This window comes from Pholcus phalangioides, unplaced genomic scaffold (genome assembly GCF_987345545.1).
Source record: "Pholcus phalangioides strain wild (caught in Gottingen) unplaced genomic scaffold, Ppha-v1.0 ptg000011l_1, whole genome shotgun sequence".
Lineage (NCBI taxonomy): Eukaryota > Metazoa > Arthropoda > Arachnida > Araneae > Pholcidae > Pholcus > Pholcus phalangioides.
This window is the reverse complement of record NW_028301604.1, coordinates 31,025,119-31,046,804: the sequence shown is the minus strand read 5'-3', so window position 1 is coordinate 31,046,804 and position 21,686 is coordinate 31,025,119. Positions and strand designations below refer to the sequence as shown.

The 21,686-nt window shown below is 38.4% G+C and overlaps 1 protein-coding gene across 1 annotated transcript in view; it reads right to left on the bottom strand.

The window, feature by feature from the left end:
* Positions 1 to 21,686, bottom strand: part of LOC149080332 (sarcoplasmic calcium-binding protein-like) — a 439,250-nt gene that overhangs the window by 372,923 nt on the left and 44,641 nt on the right. Inside the window, exon 2 of the mRNA XM_089238635.1 lies at positions 9,569 to 9,621. Coding sequence (XP_089094761.1) covers positions 9,569 to 9,621 — 53 coding nt within the window. The remainder of the gene's footprint in view (positions 1 to 9,568; positions 9,622 to 21,686) is intronic.

The window sequence follows — 21,686 nt, the reverse complement described above, 5'->3', positions numbered from 1 at the left end:
TTTCACGTTTTCGTTGATAGTTACATCAGTATGGATTGAACTCAGAACTAGACATTTTTAATTTTTTTTTTTTCTGATAAGATGTCAGCGTGATATCAGTTCCAGTTTTGAATACTATCGACGAGTATAGATCCTGTGTTCCTGTTTTTGCAGTTGGAGGTACCTCACGACGGTCTTTTTGAAGGGTCCCAACCAAGACTGTCCTTTTCAAAACTGCACATAATCTCAGTGATGTAAAATAATCATCTGTTGTTTTGTTTCGACGTTCTCCTAGATAAGGTTTGGCTAATCGAATTACATGTTCATAGACAAGTTGATTTGCTGGTCTGGTGTTATCTGTCCCAATGTAATCGAAACTGATTTTCTGTCCATTCAGAATATATTTGGAATCAACGCAGGCAAGAAGCCAGAATTTTATCGCAAATTTGTCTGGCTTACTTGGGATATACTGTGTAAATGGACATCTTGCTTTTGAGGGTAGAAGTTGTTCGTCCACAGTTAGATTGGGCCCTGTTTTGTAGCAAGTCGCACTGTATTCTATGAATGAAATCCATAGTGAACATGCAAGAGAAAATTGGTCAGATCGAATTGCATGAATTTCAAAATTTCTTTGAAACGATATATTGTCATTGTTTGGAGAAAAAATAGAGGACCCCAAATCTCGACGACCACAATGAATTCAGTAGGAAGTTTTTTGCACCTCTTGCATACATAATGGATATCGTTGCATCCAGTTCAAGCAAAGAAACTGACCAAGAAGTTTTATTTAGACGACGATGGGCTTCAGCTTCTGTATATGTCGAATCATTTTGTCGCAGAAAATAAGGCGTCACGAACCCAGAACACTTTCATTTATGTTTTTTGAGCGCATAAAATGTGGGGCCTTGATTTTCTCTCAATATATTTTGCGATCCTCGACATCCTAAAGTTGAGGAAGGTTCTATGATTTTCCATATGCTCCCATCTGCTACAGTTTCTTAGATCGTTTCTGTGGCTTCAACGAGTTATAATGAGTCACACCACGGTCATTTTCTGCACACGAGAGCTAATTAGACCGGGACCTACAATTTATTGCCGATTCCGAACGGCAAGCTTGTTTCTAAGCTCATCGAGAGGTTGGTGCACTAACTCCTCAATGAGGGACTTCATGCGGTCAAGTCGCCGTGTCTGTTGTACCCCTGTGCCAGGAAAGTTTTCTGACAAAGACGAACCGGGTATCAAACTCGCGACACCTCTAAACATCCTTTGGTACTTTAGGCGAGTATCTTATCGACCTGGGCTACCGCTCCCGAGAAATAATTTTATATTGATTTAAATCTTCGTCATCAGAACCGCTACTTTCTTCACTACAGTTCGACATAGGGTAGGTCTATGCTCTTCTGCACTTTCATCATAACTGCTTCCAGAGTTTCTCTCATCTAATCTTTGCATCTCCTGGAGTATTTCTTCAATAAATATACGTTTTCTTGTCATTCTAAACCAATGTTTCCCAAAGTGGGCAATATCGCCTCCTGGTGGGCGATAGAAAGGGCCAAGGAGGCGATAGAAGCCACGGGTATAACATAGGATCCTATGGGTTCGCTTGAGTTGGGGGGTGATGAGGGAAAAATTTATCTGAAGAAGGGGGCGATGGAACAAAAAGTTTTTGAAACTATGTTCTAAACTGTTTGAAAAGATCACATGCACTCAAATTTTCTACGTCCCAGAATAAACAATTTAACGGATAATATGGCAAGAATGCTTGACAAAAACCAAAAATGACACACCTGCTGACGACACTTGCAGATAAGAATGAGAGGAAAAGAAAGGTCACACACAAGGTCAAATGCAAAAAAGACTTTCAGAAGGATTATAACCTACTTAGAAATCAATTGTGACGACGATAGTAGTATTTACCGCATAATGTGCTAGAATATAATTAAGGGTCACTATGACCCCCTTCGGTCTTTCTAGGTATATACGCTCGTAGCTTCGTTGTTAAAAAGGTAACGAAAGGAAGCTTTGGTATACAATAAGAACATGCTAATTCAGGAGAAGTCCAGAAATTCCAGGTGGTTCGGTTTATTCTTAGCAGAGATATGTAAGCTTAAACAGCGTACAGGGTCAAAAAGACCCCCGTTCCGTCTTTCTACTGTTAATATTTCATCATTGATAAATGGAACTTGCAAATGCGGATTATGCGATATCATTTTGTCTTGAAGTAACCGAAATTTTTATATACGGATTTATGAACAAAAAATATAATGTATAAAGCGCCCGTTAACTCATCTATTCGAGGGAAAGTGACCGTGGTATGTCGGTCACGGAAAACAAATTGGTATACGTAGGTTTACCATATTTTATCGTTGGAAATACGGGAGATAGAGATTCTAAGTAAATAATTGCTTATTGTTAGGCCGATCATATTTGCTCGAGAAAAATACGTGAAATTGGAATTCGAAATACGGGAAATTGCGGGACAATGTCAATTATCGCTAAATGATGCCAAAAGTAAGCGAAGTCGTTAACTCGTGCTAAAATCACTGAAAATTCGCCAACCGCGAGAAATAAAGCGCCACTTCAAATTGCAATGAATTAAAAAAAACATGACAAATGTGTGAGATGAATATTCTTGTTTTTAGTCTCTTAATGAGGCTTTTTTGAATCACGTGATATTTCCCTTTTTCTGGAGAGACATACATGGTAACCAATATGGCGACTTCCTGCGCAACTCATGAAAGACATAAATCAAAATTAAAGAAACGTAGAAATGAATTGTTTTTTTTATTCTTTTTGATGGGTGCTAGATATTTCGAAAATTTTCTTGAAGCTCAAGTTATCGATTTGCTTGCCTTTGCTTCAAAAAATGCTTGATTAAAGCTGCGGAATTTCTTCAGGGTAATTTATGGGCCCATAATTAACTTCAAAACATCCTAAACTATATAGATTGATGATATTGGATATTATAAAACAATACAGAAGTATTAATTCTCATTTTTGTGCTTGAGAAGATATAAATCAATGTTATTGCATGAATATCTAACTCAAAAGTAGGTCCGGCTAATTATTTTATATTTAATTTTCTGTGCTTCATATTTCTAAGTGAACTCAATTTTTCGAAAATCGAGAATTCAGTTCAACTTTTAAAATTATTGATGAGGCGGAAAACCCTACTAAATTTCCACATTTCTACGGTAAATTCGGCAATTTTAACATTGATTTCCATGGGAAAAGCATGCTGTGCTTATCCCTCCAAGTGATACTGATGATCATAGGCGTACGCAGAATTTTCTCGAGGGGGAATTGAGATTTTTTTACCTTCTCAAGCACAAAAATTCTCATTTTTGTGCTTGAGAAGATATAAATCAATGTTATTGCATGAATATCTAACTCAAAAGTAGGTCCGGCTAATTATTTTATATTTAATTTTCTGTGCTTCATATTTCTAAGTGAACTCAATTTTTCGAAAATCGAGAATTCAGTTCAACTTTTAAAATTATTGATGAGGCGGAAAACCCTACTAAATTTCCACATTTCTACGGTAAATTCGGCAATTTTAACATTGATTTCCATGGGAAAAGCATGCTGTGCTTATCCCTCCAAGTGATACTGATGATCATAGGCGTACGCAGAATTTTCTCGAGGGGGAATTGAGATTTTTTTACCTTCTCAAGCACAAAAATTCTCATTTTTGTGCTTGAGAAGATATAAATCAATGTTATTGCATGAATATCTAACTCAAAAGTAGGTCCGGCTAATTATTTTATATTTAATTTTCTGTGCTTCATATTTCTAAGTGAACTCAATTTTTCGAAAATCGAGAATTCAGTTCAACTTTTAAAATTATTGATGAGGCGGAAAACCCTACTAAATTTCCACATTTCTACGGTAAATTCGGCAATTTTAACATTGATTTCCATGGGAAAAGCATGCTGTGCTTATCCCTCCAAGTGATACTGATGATCATAGGCGTACGCAGAATTTTCTCGAGGGGGAATTGAGATTTTTTTACCTTCTCAAGCACAAAAATTCTCATTTTTGTGCTTGAGAAGATATAAATCAATGTTATTGCATGAATATCTAACTCAAAAGTAGGTCCGGCTAATTATTTTATATTTAATTTTCTGTGCTTCATATTTCTAAGTGAACTCAATTTTTCGAAAATCGAGAATTCAGTTCAACTTTTAAAATTATTGATGAGGCGGAAAACCCTACTAAATTTCCACATTTCTACGGTAAATTCGGCAATTTTAACATTGATTTCCATGGGAAAAGCATGCTGTGCTTATCCCTCCAAGTGATACTGATGATCATAGGCGTACGCAGAATTTTCTCGAGGGGGAATTGAGATTTTTTTACCTTCTGAGGGGGTTTTACCTTTTTTCCTGTAAAATAACACTATAATCTTGGCTCGGGGGGGGGGGGATTCCCTTTGAGAATGCTGATGATGATTATGATGTCTATTCCAAAAGCCTCATTATCGTGATGTAATTTCTAAGCTGGAAAGATAATTTTAATCGTTGATTTGAAGAATAAAAAGTCAAGTTGACTTCGTTGAAAATATTTGAAAACTCAGGACATTTCTGCAAAAAAGTCGGGACAGCAAGAAAACAGAAAAGAACTGGGACTGTCCCGAGAAATACGGGATGTATGGTCACCCTGCTTATTGCTATTCTATCTCTCAAAAAATTGTCAAATGTTGAACAATTGATAATTATGGTTAAAATTGATGGGAAAGAAATGCTGATGGGTATGTACGAAGAAGGACTACAATAAATTGCTGTAAATAAAAATGTATTTTTACGAAATAAATGTTATGTTATTGGTATTTATTTAAAAATGTCTTGTTTTTGTTATGTAAAAAAGAAACACGTCACAAATATACGACATGAACGTTTATGTTTACAATCATAATTAATCGTACCGTGATTTGTAAGAAATTAAAATTATCTTCCTCCACGTTTTCAGTCAAGATTGAGCGAGTTTCAGCGAGTCAAGTGAGTTTAGTCGAAAATACGGGACATTTTGAAAAACAAATTTGGGACAGTGAACATAAAAGATAAATAGCAAAATATATGCCTACTTAGCAAAGTTTTGTGGTGACCTTATGCATATGACACATATGTCACGCATTTCCCGGGACATTCCCGTGTTTTCACTTTATTTTGGCTGTCCCGACTTTTTTTGCAAGAATGCCGTGGTTTGTCGCGAATGTTCTACATTGTAGAATCTACAAAGCCTACTTTTAGATGCTTATAGTTTTATACTTTATTAAAATCAACTATTGAAATTATTTTTCGACGCATAAATTATATCACTATAATTACAACTATGAATAAGAATACCGACCCTATAAACAGATCCCTTCTCCAGAGAGCCAGACGTTAAGGTTTCCCGGAAAAATGGAAGAAAACCGTGTGAAAATTTAATTTGACGACACCGCCCCTCAAGGGATCCCTTCTCAAGACAGCGAAAGGGAAACGTTTCCGGAAAAAAATGACGACAATTCTGCAAAATATTAATTCGAAGAAATTGTAATGTTTTATACCGCCCCTCAACAGATCCTTTTTCACGAGAGCGAAAGGGAAACGTTTCGGGGAAAAAATGACGAAAATTCTGCGAAATTTTAATTGGAAGAAATTGTAATATTTTATATCGCCCCTCAACAGATCCTTTTTCACGAGAGCGAAAGGGAAACGTTTCATTGAAAAAATGACGAAAATTCTGCGAAATTTTAATTGGAAGAAATTGTAATATTTTATATCGTCCCTCCACAGATCCTTTTTCACGAGAGCGAAAGGGAAACGTTTTCGGGAAAAAATGACGAAAATTCTGCGGAATTTTAATTGGAAGAAATTGTAATGTTTTATACCGCCCCTCAACAGATCCTTTTTCACGAGAGCGAAAGGGAAACGTTTCGGGGAAAAAATGACGAAAATTCTGCGAAATTTTAATTGGAAGAAATTGTAATATTTTATATCGCCCCTCAACAAATCCTTTTTCATGAGAGCGAAAGGGAAACGTTTCCGGGAAAAAATGACGAAAATTCTGCGAAATTTTAATTCGAAGAAATTGTAATATTTTATATCGTCCCTCCACAGATCCTTTTTCACGAGAGCGAAAGGGAAACGTTTTCGGGAAAAAATTACGAAAATTCTGCGGAATTTTAATTCGAAGAAATTGTAATATTTTATAGCGCCCCTCAACAGATCCTTTTTCACGAGAGCGAAAGGGAAACGTTTCCGGGAAAAAAAGAAAATTCTGTGAAATTTTAATTTTATGTAATATTTTATACCGCCCCTTAAGAGATTTGTTGGAAGAAGATATTTCATACTTTGCCTGGGTTGTGTTTAGGCATTCTATAGAATGACTAGTCATTCTATAGAATGCCTAGGCAAAGTATAGAATAAAACCGGTATTTCATACTTTGCCTGAAACGACCAGGCATTCTATACAATGCCTAGGCATTCTATAGAATGCCTGGATTTCATACTTTGCCGGTAACATATACACTTAAGCCTTCAATTTTTTTTCTCATCTCGGTCTTTTTTTTTTTAATATTTCCGCCAGTTGATGGACGAGTTTATTTTTGTGGGGGAAGGGGATGTCCGTTCTCAATGTTCTACCGCTCTAGGCTCAGTTCATCACGTTTGGCACCAAATCGACCGTTGTATCGACATCGCCAATTCACTAAGATTCGACCTTGTTGCTCTTATTGCTGTATTGTATAGTAATATTTTTTCTGAAAATATTCACCTTGGAAACAAAACCTAAAAAATCGCCCCCTCTTCAGTTGGCACCCCCTGCTACCGCGTAGTTTCAGTGTTTGAGAAGGGAAGTTTTAGGTGCGCCCAGACTGGGCACATTGAGTCGGAAAGGGTTAAACAAATAATATTGTTACGAACTTTCGACGATAGATGGCGCGACTTCTTCAATAGAAATATCGATTCAGAAATATCGATGATACCGGTTTCGGTCTAAGCGCAGAGACATGCGATTGGCGAAGAACTGGCAGGGCGTGTAGAGAAAAATCTAGAAAGTCCCGCCCCTCCATACGGTAGCGCCGCCGACTGTGAAATAGAATTTTGTGGAATGTTCTTTTTCTCGAAGTTTCTATCCGGGTTATAAATACCGTGGCGCTCACAAGATGGCAGACTGAGAGAGGCTAGACAGGCTAAAAGAGACTCGAATAGACAGACTCTATTGCTGAAGTCAGATGTGTTTGAACGTTGAGAGAGAGTTGTTAGCTCTCTGATTAGCCTGTAAATACGTGTAAATTGCTGTTCTGTAAATAAATCTGTGTTTGTCCGTCGAACCGCTTCTTGTTTTGCAACATCGAAGTCTTGCGGAAAATTATCCGGAACAATATTCTATTATTTTTCGAAACGACTCGCAAAAATTTCGCCATCAAATTCTCTTATTTTTACATACTTATCTATCGTCTTGATATTAAGACAAAATCAAGAACAAGTAACCCTTTATTTACATCATTAATTAGACAATGTGTTTGCTTGTTTCACCCAACATAAAAAGGAAGGAAGTGCCACCAAATTTACACTGTTGTCATCTCTTTTAAATCTGCTTTGGTACGCCGACCAGAAAATGCACTAAAGGATTAAAAAAATTTATTTCTTGATCAATAAAATTTATTTAGACTTTCTGTACTGTACTTACTTCGTAGAAGTTATACTGTGTGTATGTTTTTACTGCACTACACTTCTGCGTACTGCACTGAAAATATCAATACCAGAAACTTCATTAACACTATCAGTGATAAAAATTAGGAATAAATAATTTTCAATTCTAATAACTTGTCTCCGTTGCTCTCGCCGTAGTCGAAAAATGTACGCGTGAGCAGCGATGTTTATTTCGATAAGGGTATGAACAAAGGGCACGCTGGTTTCAGATTCTGCAAGTCGTCGTCGTTACTGATTGGTTAAAAAAACCTGAAATTTAGGTTTCTAACCAATCAGCAACGGTGCCGACTCGCAGAATCGGAAACCAGCATGCACTATGTTCGTACCCTAACGCGACCTCATCGACTGCTTTCCAATCCTCGTTATCTACCGCTTGGCAAAGCGATGACGTTAACGAAGATCGCTAGTAACGATGTGGGAAAAAATCAATCTTTAACGATGGGGACATAAATCTCTTCCACAATGCACCGCAAACTCAAACACGTGCGAAACGCGGGCATAACGATATCAGCGTAATAGATCCCCAGGCATCTCAAATTGTAGAACCTGAGACATGAAAATCAAATGCTTGGTTACACGTTTCAGATGTGCTTTAACAGGAACAACAATATCTCATATGTTTACCACAGAAAAAAGTTATTGAAATGCGAAAAATTCACTTACCAAATCGAAAAACAGAAATTCTATTATAGTTTCACCAGCACAGCTGGGATCACACTAAAAACAATTGTCACTGCTGGACCGCACTAAAAACAATTTTAGGGTTTGGCTAGTAGTGAAGGTCACGTGAGTTGACTCTAGCACCGATCAGAGGTTCCTAACGGAAAGCAGAAGCTGATTCCCACCAAGCCCCGGTCTTCCCTATGGCTGCGCTCATAATGGAGCGAAGAGGTACTAGCTACAAGAATTACAATTACAATTGCGGCCGGGAAGAAAGAATACATACCGGTGGACGAAGGGAAGATGTCCGCACGTAGTGAAAGAGGGAAAGGATAGAGAAAATGGCCGGAGGGGTTCTGAAATGTAAGGGTGCGGTGATGATGATGATGATGATCTATTTGCAGAAGAAGGAAAGAAAAAAGGAAGAAACGGACCAATCAGCAGATAGCGGAAATCAGCAGATCAAGGTGAAAACAAACAGGTTTGTTCAAGTCGCGCTCCTCGAGTAAGTGCGGTGTAGAACAAAACAGTACAATTGTTTTCCTCGCTAGTCTCTATTATACACTCCCGTACGCCTTTGTCGTCGCACCATGTGCGCGGCCTATGCCTTTTTCAATCTTGATCCGTTGCCGAGTGAGGTTTCCTCTAATTTATAAATTTCCTCACTATATACGGTGCTGAAATTGGTTTCAGTTGATCGGGAATATTCACTTTACTGGAGATATACCCAGCGTTCATAGTAAATGACCCGTTTTTTATTAATAGAACGGGTGGACACTTACTTTAATTTTAGCCCAGCATGTTTTGATCGTTTCATCATTATGTGCTGGGATCATAAATCTAAGCCAGTTTCGGCTCACGAAACATCAAAAAGTGTTTTGGTAGAGTACGCAAATATGTCACGACGTGAGACTACGGTGACCTATTAATTATTGTGGCTTTAAAAAAAACAATTTGCAGGGAGAAAACATCTCCCAAATTTACATTGACAGTTTTGATCAATAATTATTCACTTGAAATAAGTATTTTTCTTTTTGTCGGAAAAAGATAATAACAATATTTCTGATACCTACGAATGTTTGAAGGAAATACTCGGCAATTGATGCCAGTGGTGGATTTCTTTTTTTCAGAAATAAAGCATCGTAAGAAATCGTTAATGTTTTCGAAAACAAAAAAAGTAAAAAAAATAAATAAACACAACAAATTCATATGATTTTTAAAAAAAATGATACCAATGTCAAAAGTCTGTAATCGTCCCAAGATATGTATCCATTTTTGTCGGCATCTGTGGAAAAATAAAAAAACATACATTGAAAGCGCTAGTATCTCTCTCTCTTCAGAAATAAAAATAGCGAAATTTTTGCTTTTCACGTAATGACTGTTTGATATAAACTGTCTATTCTAAAAATATTTGACTCATTATTCACCAGCATTTGCCAGCATATTAGACGCGTACCTGCGTGTAAAAAGACACCCAATGTTTTTTATTTTTAAAGAAAGAAAAGGGGGAAGAATCTTCATATACGCATAATTTATTAAAACAGACTTTATTTATACAGTGAAACCTGTCTTAAGGGCGGTATCTACTCTATAATATAAAATCACAAACTCGAAAAGGGCCTGTTTCTAAGCAACCGAAATTAGTGACGATTTTATGTTACGGAAATGGGTGACGTTTTTGTGTTACGGAAATGGGTGACGTTTTTGTGTTACGGAAGTCGGTTACGATTTTGGGTCGAGTTTTCATTTAACTCCTGAGGTCATCGGGAACCGCTTGACCTGTAGGGATCAAGTTTTGTGCATGTGTCCAGAGGTATGTATACATCACCAGTGCTCCCAACACACAGGGTCCAGTTACCCGGGGCGGGGCATTGGACAGATCTCTTTATGGGGAAATTGACAGGTTTCATTTTGAGTCGAGGATGAATACTTGCTTCTCATTGTGTTCATTGTGCTGCATTGCTTATTGTGGCACTGCAAAAATAATGGTGCTTTGCTTATTGCGATGCATCGCATACTATGCTGCATTGCTTGTTTGTGGTGTACAATATTACTGATTATACACATTACTACATTACTGATTGTGATGCTTTACGTGTTGTAGTGCACTGAGTGCTGTATTGCTTATTGTAATGCAGTGCTTACGGATTATTGTGGCTCATTGCATATTATGGTGCTTTGTTTAGTGCTATGCATCACATATTATGCGGTATTGCGGTGCATGAGGTATTGTACTGCATTGCTTATTGTGGTGCACTGTAAATATTGGCCAATTGCGCATTATTATGCATTACGTATTTTAGTGAATCATGTGCCATATTGCTTATTCTAATGCAGTGCTTATGGTGTATTGTGATTCATTGCGTAATGTGGTGCACTGCATATTGTGGTGCATTGCTTATTGTGCTGTATTGCCTACGGTGGTGGTGTATTTGTTATTATGCTGTATTGCCGATGGGGGTAAATTACGCATTGTTTTGTTTTGCTTATTGTGGTGCACTGAATATAGTGGTGCATTGCTTATTGCGGTGCTTTGAATATGGTGGTGCGCTAATTATTGTGCTGTATTGCCTGTGGTGGCGCATTGCTTATTGTGCTGTATTGCCTGTGGTGGTGCAATAAGCACTGTCCTGTATTGCCGATGGAGGTGCTGTATTGCTTAATGTGGTGCCCTGATATAGTGGTGCATTGTTTCTTGTGGTGCCCTGAATATAAGGCTGTATTGCATATAGTTATATGTATTGTGGTGCATCGCGTGCTGTATTGCTGAATGTGGTGCGTTGCTAATTGTTATGCATTATAGTGTATCGCGTACTGTATTTCTCATTGCAATGCAGTGCTTATTGCGTATTGGGCTGTATTGCTTATTGTGGTGTACTGCAAATAGTTGTGCATCGCTGATTATAGTGTATCGATTGCTTATTGTATTTCAGTGGTTATGGCGTATCGTGGTGCTTATTGCGATGTATAGTGCTTTATTGCGTATTGAGCTGTATTGCTTATTATGGTGTGTATTGCGTATTGTGGTGTGTATTGCGTATTGTGGTGTGTATTGCGTATTGTGGTGTGTATTGCGTATTGTGGTGCTTATTGCGATGTATAGTGCTTTATTGCGTATCGAGCTGTATTGCTTATTATGGTGTCTATTGCGTATTGTTATGCATTACGTGTTGTAGTGCATCGCGTACTGTATTGCTTATTATAATGTCGTGCCTACTGCTTATTGGGGTGCACTGCAATATGGTGAATGTGGTGCATTGCGTATTGTTATGCATCAATGCAGTATGCGCATTGTATTGTGCTGTATTGCCGATGGGGTAAATTATGCATTGCGTTGTTTTGCTTATTGCATTGCCTGAGGAATATTTTACCTATCACCTTTATAATTAAAGAAGATGTGATGAGTAGTTAGCTCCATTGGAGGAGTTGGGGGGGTTGGACGCCGTAGTGCGTCAGGGGGGCTTTGTCCCCCTAGTTACACTATAAAAGTTTGGTAAAAGTCCTTTTATAAAACTTGAAAAATCTAACCAATAAGGTTATTGGTTACATTCTAGAAAATGCAACCGTTGACATTGACTGCATTTTTCAACTTTTATATAATTTGACAAAAATCTTTTATAAATTTTATATTCAAATTTTTTTCATAAAATTTATTTTAAAAAGGAAATGGACCACATTACACTATAAAAGATTTATATAAAATTGTTTTATAAAAGTTTTCGTCAGTTTGTCATTTCGTCAGTCTTCGTTAGTGTTGTGCTGTTGCTGGTAGTAGTTATGGATGAAGAAATTTTTTTTTACCATTTGCTATGGGGGAAATTTACAATTTGCCACCTCTGTAATGGCTTCGGTTTTAAAAAAACATGAAGCTTATGTGGATGCAGGGGCGTCGAAAGTGTTTCTAAACTGTGGGTGCTCGTCTTTAGTTTTATATCGGAAATTTTAATTTCTGAATATATTCTGGGAGTGCTCGGATCCATGCCACAAATTACTGTGGGTTCTTGAGCACCCCTGCTCCGATGCTACTGTGTGGATGATTGTATTGGATGAAATAATTTGCTGAAGAAACTAATTATTTTTTGATGCATTACATCTTCATTATCGTTTTTTATTCTTCAAAACGGGTTTTACTGTTGAGAATAAATAAATAATTAATATTAATTCCTAATTAATTTAATTTTTAATTGTTTAATTACTATATTTATTAAGTAATTAATAAGCGTCCCATGATATAATGGATTAATTTAATCTCAACCACCTCAGATGATAATTAAATAAATTTATCATTAATGTGAACCATCAAATCCAGTGATGTGATATGATAGGGTTTTTCAAAGTGTGCGCCGTGGGTTCTAGGGGCGTCCCGGCGAGATGAAGGTATTGATTTTTGTGCCTCTTTTTGCTTTGAATTGGTGCTTTTATAATTGAAAACACCACTTAACTACAGGACCATCTTAAGAGCATCATGGCCCCCCCAGCCAAATGATTTTTCTGAGGCCCTACCAGGCAAATTTTCGAAAATCTCAACCAGATCCCATTTTTGTGAGGCTCCCTTTCCTCTTGAAGTCCCTGGGCCGTGCCTACGTGGGCCCGGAAAACGGACCCAAATTTTGGATGAACAGACCCCTGGTTAGTGTAAATTTTTGTGGGCCAAATTAAACTGAGGAGCCAAAAAAACTGGTACAGGCATGCGTATGCAAATAAAGAGATATGGAACCAATCAGAGTACGGTGCTGCGGTCGGCAACGCCTATATAACACAACAAGTGTCTGGCATAGTTGTTAGATAGGTTACTGCTGCTACAATGGCAGGTTATCGAGATTTAAGTGAGTTTGAACGTGGTGTTATAGTCGGCGCACGAGAGATAGGACATAGCATCTCCGAGAAAGCGATGAAATTTGGATTTTCACGTACGACCATTTCACGCGTGTACCGTGAATATCGGGAATCCGGTAAAAAATTAGGCCCCTTTCACACGGAGCGGACTCGGGTCCGCATACCCTTTCAAACGAGCACTGAAGATGCGGACGAATCACCCGCATCTTTAGTTCGAAATTCGTGCATATAAATTGTTTTTTCGCAATTTTTGTAATTATTTTTCTCCTTCACCCCTGATTCAGTGGCCATAGGCAGCCTAGAGGCATTCTTTGGTGGTTTAATCTAGAGCCACATAGAATATGGGAATAAAGATGTCTTCATTCCGATCCTCACAAGTAGTCGATGGGAGAAAATGTCTTCAAATATTTTCAAAATATTTTGAAACAAAAAATCCGTCTTTTCGGAAAAATATGGAAGAAAAATTCCAAAAACATCCAATGTTCGAAAAATAAAATCCAAGAACATCCCCAAAACTTTCGATATTCCAAAAAATAGAAAAAAAAATTCATGAGATATCAAAGAATTTGCAAGTAGTAAAAAAGGGAAGGGGTAGAGACTTTCAAAATGCCTGTGCTTAGAAATATTCACATCACAATTCTGTCTTAGGCCGGGATTACACTATAAAAGTTCGTTTATAAAACTTGAAAAATGCAACCAATAGGCGGCGCAGTTAAGTTCTCTCGAATGTAACAGATGTGTTTATTGGTTACATTTTTCAAGTTTTATAAAATAACTTTCATAAACCTTTTAGAGTGAAATCCTTAGATTAGTCACTTCTGAAATATAAAATTTCATTTTTTTAGTTTGTAGACTGAATATCGAGTAAAATATACTTGTAGGTATCGGGGGAGGGGGAACCACCAAAAATATTCAAGTGCTAGGGTCTTCAAACGACTTAATCCGGCCCTGAGTGAACACCGTACGTGGATAACGTTGTTTATGAAAAGTATTTTTTTTTTTAAGTTTAAAAAAATTAACAGTCAAAAAATTAAAAAAAATAACAAATATTTAAAATAATATTTCAGATATTTATATTTTTTAAATAATTTTAAAAATTTAAAAAGAAAAAAATTAAAATTTTTAAATTAAATTTAAAAGTTATTAAAGTATGTAGTCAATTAAATATTCGTAATGGCTTATAATTTTGGTCCCGTCAGTGGCCATTGTTGGCAGGTTTTATTGTATAAAATTGTGAAGTATGGACAAAAGGCAGTTAAAGTTGCTATATCTCCATCTCAGAAGGAAACGGAGGGATAGACGTATGTAGGTACATTATATTAATGAGCAGGGACCATCATATGGTGTTTTTAAGGGTATTTATGGCAAATAATTAAAAAAATTCCGTGAAAAATCACCTTCAAAAAGTAGCCAAAGGCGCAGTATATTCCAATTGTTAAAACTTCTTAATCCATCTAAGGATGGGATTTCACTCTAAAAGGTTTATGAAAGTTATTGTATAAAACTTGAAAAAAGCAACTAATAAATTGCAAGTGCAACCGATAAATTTATTAGTTGCTTTTTAAAAGAATTATAAAATTTTTATAGTGTAATCCGTACTTGAGGCCGGGATTATACTATAAAGTTTTGTAAAAGATCTTTTATAAAAGTTAAAAAATTCAACCAATAGGCGCATCGGTTGCATTCAAGCAAATGCAACCGGTGATCTTAATGGTTGAATTTTTCACGTTTTATCAAAGAGCTTTTACAAAACTTTTATAGTGTAATCCCGGCCTAAGACAGAATTGTGATGTGAATATTTCTAAGCACAGGCATTTTGAAAGTCCCAACCCCTCCCTTTTTTTATACTTGCAAATTCTTTGATATTTGCTGAATTTTTTTTTTTTTTTTTTTTGGAACATCGAATGTTTTGGATGTTTTTGGATTGGATTTTTCGAACATTGGATGTGTTTTTGGAATTTTCTTTCATATTTTTCCGAAAAGACAGATTCTTTTTCAAAATTTTTTGAAAATATTTTAAGATATTTTCTCCCATCGACTACTTGTGAGGATCGAAATGGAGGCATCTTTAGGCTCAATGATAAAAACCACCAAACAATGCCTCTAGGCTGCCTATGGGCACTGAATCAGGGGTGAAGGAGAAAAATAATTACAAAAATTGCGAAAAAACAGTTTTTATGCACGAATTTCGAACTTCAGTGCTCGTTTGAAAGGGTATGCGGACCCGCGTCCGCATCCGCTCCGTGTGAAAGGGGCCTTAAATCTACGACATCGCTGTGGTCGGAAAAAGATCATGCAAGAACGAGACCAACGACGACTGACGCGAATCATTAAGCGTGACCGACATGCAACCCTTCCCCAAATTGCTGCAGATTTCAATGCTGGGCCATCAACAAGTGTCAGCGTGCGAACCATTCAACGAAACATCATCGATATGGGCTTTCGAAGGCCCACTCGTATACCCTTGATGACTGCACGACACAAAGCTTTACGCCTCGCCTGGGCCCGACAACACCGACATTGGACTGTTGAGGACTGGAAACACGTTGCCTGGTCTGACGAGTCTCGGTTCTAATTGCTTCGAGCTGATGGACGTGTACGGGTATGGAGACAACCTCATGAATCCATGGACCCTACATGTCAACAGGGGACTGTTCAAGCTGGTGGAGGCTCTGTGATGGTATGGGGCGTGTGCAGTTGGCGTGAAATGGGACCCCTGATACGTCTAGATACGACTCTGACAGGTGACAGGTACGTAAGCATCCTGTCTGATCACCTGCACCCATTCATGTCTATTGTGCATTCCGACGGACTTGGACAATTTCAGCAGGACAATGCGGCACCCCACACGTCCAGAATTGCTACAAAGTGGCTCCAGGAGCACTCTTCTGACTTTAGACACTTCCGCTGGCCACCTAAATCCCCAGACATGAACATTATTGGACATATCTGGGATGCCTTGCAACGTGCTGTTCAGAAGAGATCTCCACCCCCCTCTTACTCCTACAGATTTATGGACAGCCCTGCAGGATTCATGGTGTCAATTATCTCCAGCAATACTTCAGGCATTAGTCGAGTCCATGCCACGTCATGTTGCGGCACTTCTGCGGGCTCGCGGGGGCCCTACGCGATATTAGGCAGGTTTACAAGTTTTTTTGGCTCTTCAGTGTATATTTATTGTTGAAAACACAAGTTTTTTTAATCCAAGAAAACACACCGGATGAGAATCTTTTTTTTTTCTCCTCAGAGAAGGGAGTGGCAAGTGAGAGGAGAGAGTGACGTAGAGAGAGAGAGAGAAAGAAAGAACAGGTTTCTGAAGAGTTAAAACGTCACAGTGAAGGATGGAAGTGCATCAGCGTAACTCTTTTATCAAACATTGGTGAGGAGACAATGTTGGTCAAAAGGTTTTACACCTCATGTAATGTATTGACTCACTGTCAACCATCTCAGTTGATAATGAAATAAATGTATCATCAATATCAACCAACAAATCCAGTGATGTCATGCATAAACAGTCGAGCCCGGATATAATCTAGTCGCACGGAAACGTGAAAACATTCGACACATCCCATATTCGTGAAAACCGATACACCATAAATATTCGAGTTTAATGAGGAAAACTACTCTACCCCTATTCGCGATGGGTCTGTACGAGGAACAGGTGGTCCTCGTACGACTTGAAAATTTAAGAAAATTAAAATTGTTTATGTATGTCACAAATCTCTCTTAAAGATATATATCTACGTAGGGGGTTTTAATTAATACCCGTTTGCTGCAAATCTGTGTTTCTCAAAGTGTGAGTCGCAGATTCTTTGGTAGTCACAAACCTTTACCAGAGGCGAGCTGTCGATATTGATTTGTTCAGTGCTTTGAAGTGCTACTTGAAGTGTTCTGGGGAGCCGTGGTTAAACGTTGAGACAAGGATGAAATGGAAGCCAAAGGTTTTAAAAATCACTGATGTAAGTGGTCCGTTGAACTGTCACCACTATTTCAATAGTTCTGACGTTTACATAGACTTTCTTTCAAACCGAGAACAACTCCGGTCTATCGCCATGGGGAATTTGCTACCGAATGAGTTGTGCCGGGAATGTGAGTGAGCCTAACAGTCTCAGTGCGCATAAGGTGTTGTTCCTGATATTGCAGTGCTGACATCAATATTTTAAATTGGGAAAGAAGCGTAATGAGACAATGTTTGAACTGTTGTAGGCTTGTTGCTCTCATTGGCGAGACTTTTAACGTGAGCTCGACCATCACCCCCTAGAGATAGAAGGGCTTCGCACTCTGCTTGTGACGTCAAGTAAATAGTCCATTTTCCGTCAGAATATTCAGGGAAAAAAAATTTCGTGCCAGTATCACCGTTGCGAGGAAAAGAAATGATCGGGCTCAGATTTGGCGATTTCTATGCCCCACATCCAATCACTATGCGGTATTTGTGAGTCAATCAGGTATATTCTACGCCAAAAAAAGAAGAAACGAAATAGGATGATGTGTTTCAAAATATGGCAAACTTGCTAGGTAGTCTGAATGACGTTTATGGCAAACAGTGCAGAGGCCTTCTATGTCTAGGAGCTGATGGCTCGAGCCGCCGCTGTCAACCATAGCCCAAAGACTCTCACCAAAGTCCCGACCGGCGCCAATAAAAGCACCTTTGTTTCAGAAGATTTTTTATTATAAGGGAGGGCGTCAGTAAAATTAGAGGGTATTTTTTCCCCTCGTATTCAGGAAACCTGCGTTGTAAAATCTTCTGTCTTTACTTTCAAAGAGAGCCGAAATTGAGCTATTGAAATGTTTTTTGTGGTCAGCTGGAAAGCGCGGTGAATAACACTGTAAATAGGAAGGTCAGACAATCATATATTTTTTTACTTCAACGGCAGTCTGTATAGAACAAACACAAAAAACATAAAATAAACAATATGGTTTAATAATTATATATTATTTACGATAGAAATGACACATGGCAATTCCACACGTTTACGAAACGTGAATTAAAAAAATGTTTTTTCTCTCCCCTCTTTCTATACTCCAAAATTTGCCGCCCTGGGCTATAGCCCGCTCAGCCCCCCCGTAAATACACTACTGTCAATGCGTGGAGAGGCGGATCAGTGGTCTAAGCGCACTCAGCACCTCCGCGCGAGCAGCGAGCCATCATAACGAAATAAGTTTTACTCTTAAATGGGAGCGAAGCGTAGTGAGACTGAATATTTGAACCGTTGTAGGCCTGTTGCTCTCAGTGGTGAGACTTTTAACGTGAGCACGACTCATATTCAGGGCTCGAAGTTGAAAACCAACTTCAGCCGATGACCAGTGTGGTACATGGTTTACAAAGACTGAGGACTCGGACACAAACCTGTAGTTATGTCGATCCTTCTTCGAGTGGTTCTGGGAATGAACAGAACCAGCGTTATCTACAGCTAGAGATAGCCATCTAGCTATAACGTTGACAGAACACACCTGAAGCCGATTTTCGCAATAGTACGGTAGTACTTCAGAGATATTCGGGCTTTTTTTTGAAATACAACTTTTGATTTTATGGAACTTAATCATTGAAAAAAAAATCGATCCACCAGTGTGGCCCCCTAAAATTTACGGACTCTTAGATCGTCACCATGACCCATGACATGCCCCGTCCTTTTTTTTTAGCATTTTTACTATAGGAAATTTATCATTTGCAACCTCTGTAATGGCTTCGGTTTTAAAAAACACGAAGCTTATGTGGATGCAGGGGCGTCGGAAGTGTTTCTAAACTGTGGGTGCGCTCGTCTTTAGTTTTATATCGGAAATTTTAATTTCTGAATCAATTCTGGGGGTGCTAGAACCCATGCCACAAATTACTGTGGATGCTTGAGCACCCACAGCATCCCCGGCTCCGACGCCACTGTGTGGATGATTGTATTGGATGGAATAATTTGCGGAAGAAGCTAATTATTTTGATGCATTACATCTAGCTGGGAACGTTAGATAATTATAATGAATGTCAGTTTATGAAGAATTAGAGGAACACACACACAAAGCCCAGAGTGAAAGTTTAGCGGCTAAATTGTCCGTGTCTTCATCATATTGCTTATTGAGGCTCATATGTCACGGTAAAATCCCAGACACTCGGGTTTTATCAAGGCGAATTGGTGAAAGTCCAAAAAACGCTTGTAAACGTCTTCATTTTGGATTTTTACCAAGTCAAAGTCTGTTTTAAATGAATCAATTAATCACCATGTTCCTGAATAACAATTTAATAATTATAAACAAATAATGAATTAACAAACGAAATAACTACCATGATGAGTTTTGGACGCTGTTTAAGTAATTGATGCTCATAATTAATTTACTCCTACCAGTTAAAGGCCGTTTTCTAGATGAATTAATTTAACATCATTAACTTAATAGTTCTCCACCCATCTTGATTAATTAATAATTGTTCAGTAATTATCAAGATGGGTGGAGAACTATCAAGTTAATGATGTTAAATTAATTCCCCACCCATCTTGATTAATTAATAATTGTTCAATAATTATGCCACGAAGCTGGGCTGGAAGAGATCTCGGCAACGGGATAAGTCCAGTGGCAAAGTTCTGGCGTTCATTCATTCATGTTCAATAATTATAATTACTAGTGTGAATGATACTTATTAATGAATTAATAGTAATAAGTATTTAAGAGTAAAACTTATTTCGTTATGATGGCTCGCTGCTCGCGCGGAGGTGCTGAGTGCGCTTAGACCACTGATCCGCCTCTCCACGCATTGACAGTAGTGTATTTACGGGGGGGCTGAGCGGGCTATAGCCCAGGGCGGCAAATTTTGGAGTATAGAAAGAGGGGAGAGAAAAAACATTTTTTTAATTCACGTTTCGTAAACGTGTGGAATTGCCATGTGTCATTTCTATCGTAAATAATATATAATTATTAAACCATATTGTTTATTTTATGTTTTTTGTGTTTGTTCTATACAGACTGCCGTTGAAGTAAAAAAATATATGATTGTCTGACCTTCCTATTTACAGTGTTATTCACCGCGCTTTCCAGCTGACCACAAAAAACATTTCAATAGCTCAATTTCGGCTCTCTTTGAAAGTAAAGACAGAAGATTTTACAACGCAGGTTTCCTGAATACGAGGGGAAAAAATACCCTCTAATTTTACTGACGCCCTCCCTTATAATAAAAAATCTTCTGAAACAAAGGTGCTTTTATTGGCGCCGGTCGGGACTTTGGTGAGAGTCTTTGGGCTATGGTTGACAGCGGCGGCTCGAGCCATCAGCTCCTAGACATAGAAGGCCTCTGCACTGTTTGCCATAAACGTCATTCAGACTACCTAGCAAGTTTGCCATATTTTGAAACACATCATCCTATTTCGTTTCTTCTTTTTTTGGCGTAGAATATACCTGATTGACTCACAAATACCGCATAGTGATTGGATGTGGGGCATAGAAATCGCCAAATCTGAGCCCGATCATTTCTTTTCCTCGCAACGGTGATACTGGCACGAAATTTTTTTTCCCTGAATATTCTGACGGAAAATGGACTATTTACTTGACGTCACAAGCAGAGTGCGAAGCCCTTCTATCTCTAGGGGGTTCTGCTCGAGCTTACCTGCCACCCGGGTGCAAAGCCTCATGTGTCGCCCCTAATGGTGACGCTGATAGGGCTTCAGTGAGGGGGACCTGGCGAAAAACAAACCTGATTTTTTTTTTCAGAAGAAAGCCGCACATTGTTTACCGTGAAAACATGCGTGACCATACGTCCCGCTGTTGAAGTAAAATTTTCTTTTTTTTTTTGTTCTAATATTATTATATCATTCTTAATAATGCCAGATAACTTAATTCTTGAAAGAACACTTAGTGAGCCATCATCACTTATCCTGTAAAAATGATATCCAACGGGGTAATTTTTGTAAGGAAAATTTTTTTCCAAAGGTGTTTCTAGTACTCCAGAGGCCGGACAAGTGAAAAGCCAAATTTTTCCTTTGCATTCATTTAACTATTGTGGAACAAATTCTGAGTGAGGGCATGAGCCCCTAGGCTGGGATCTTTTGCGCTCCCCAGTCAGATTTTTCACTGCCCCTTCTATAGTTAATTTATAGCGTGAAAGAGCCTAAACATTATGAGAACTGCCCCGGGCTCTTGTGGGTGCCATGGGTGAGGGAACCAAAATGCACACATGCCCCTTGTAATAGAGTACAGGGGCGGCGCTTGGCCATGCGACCCATTGCGGCCACATCGCTCAAGAGTGGTGCTAAATCCGAAATGAAAGGACGAAAAAAATTTTTTGTTACGAATTGTTTGGATAAATTATGATGGAGAGGCATGAGACCTTCCGGGGGGGGGGGGCTGACAGGGCTCCAACTTGAGACTCGGGACTAAATCCTTATAACTTTTCTTTTTCACTCTATAAATTAACTGTAGAAGGGGCCCCACGAATGATTCCAGGGATAGGGGCAATAAGTAGCTGCTGCCATCTACACCACTGGAGACACATGAATCTGCCTTCCTAATTTCACGCACTGTGTCGTGAGGCGCTGAAGT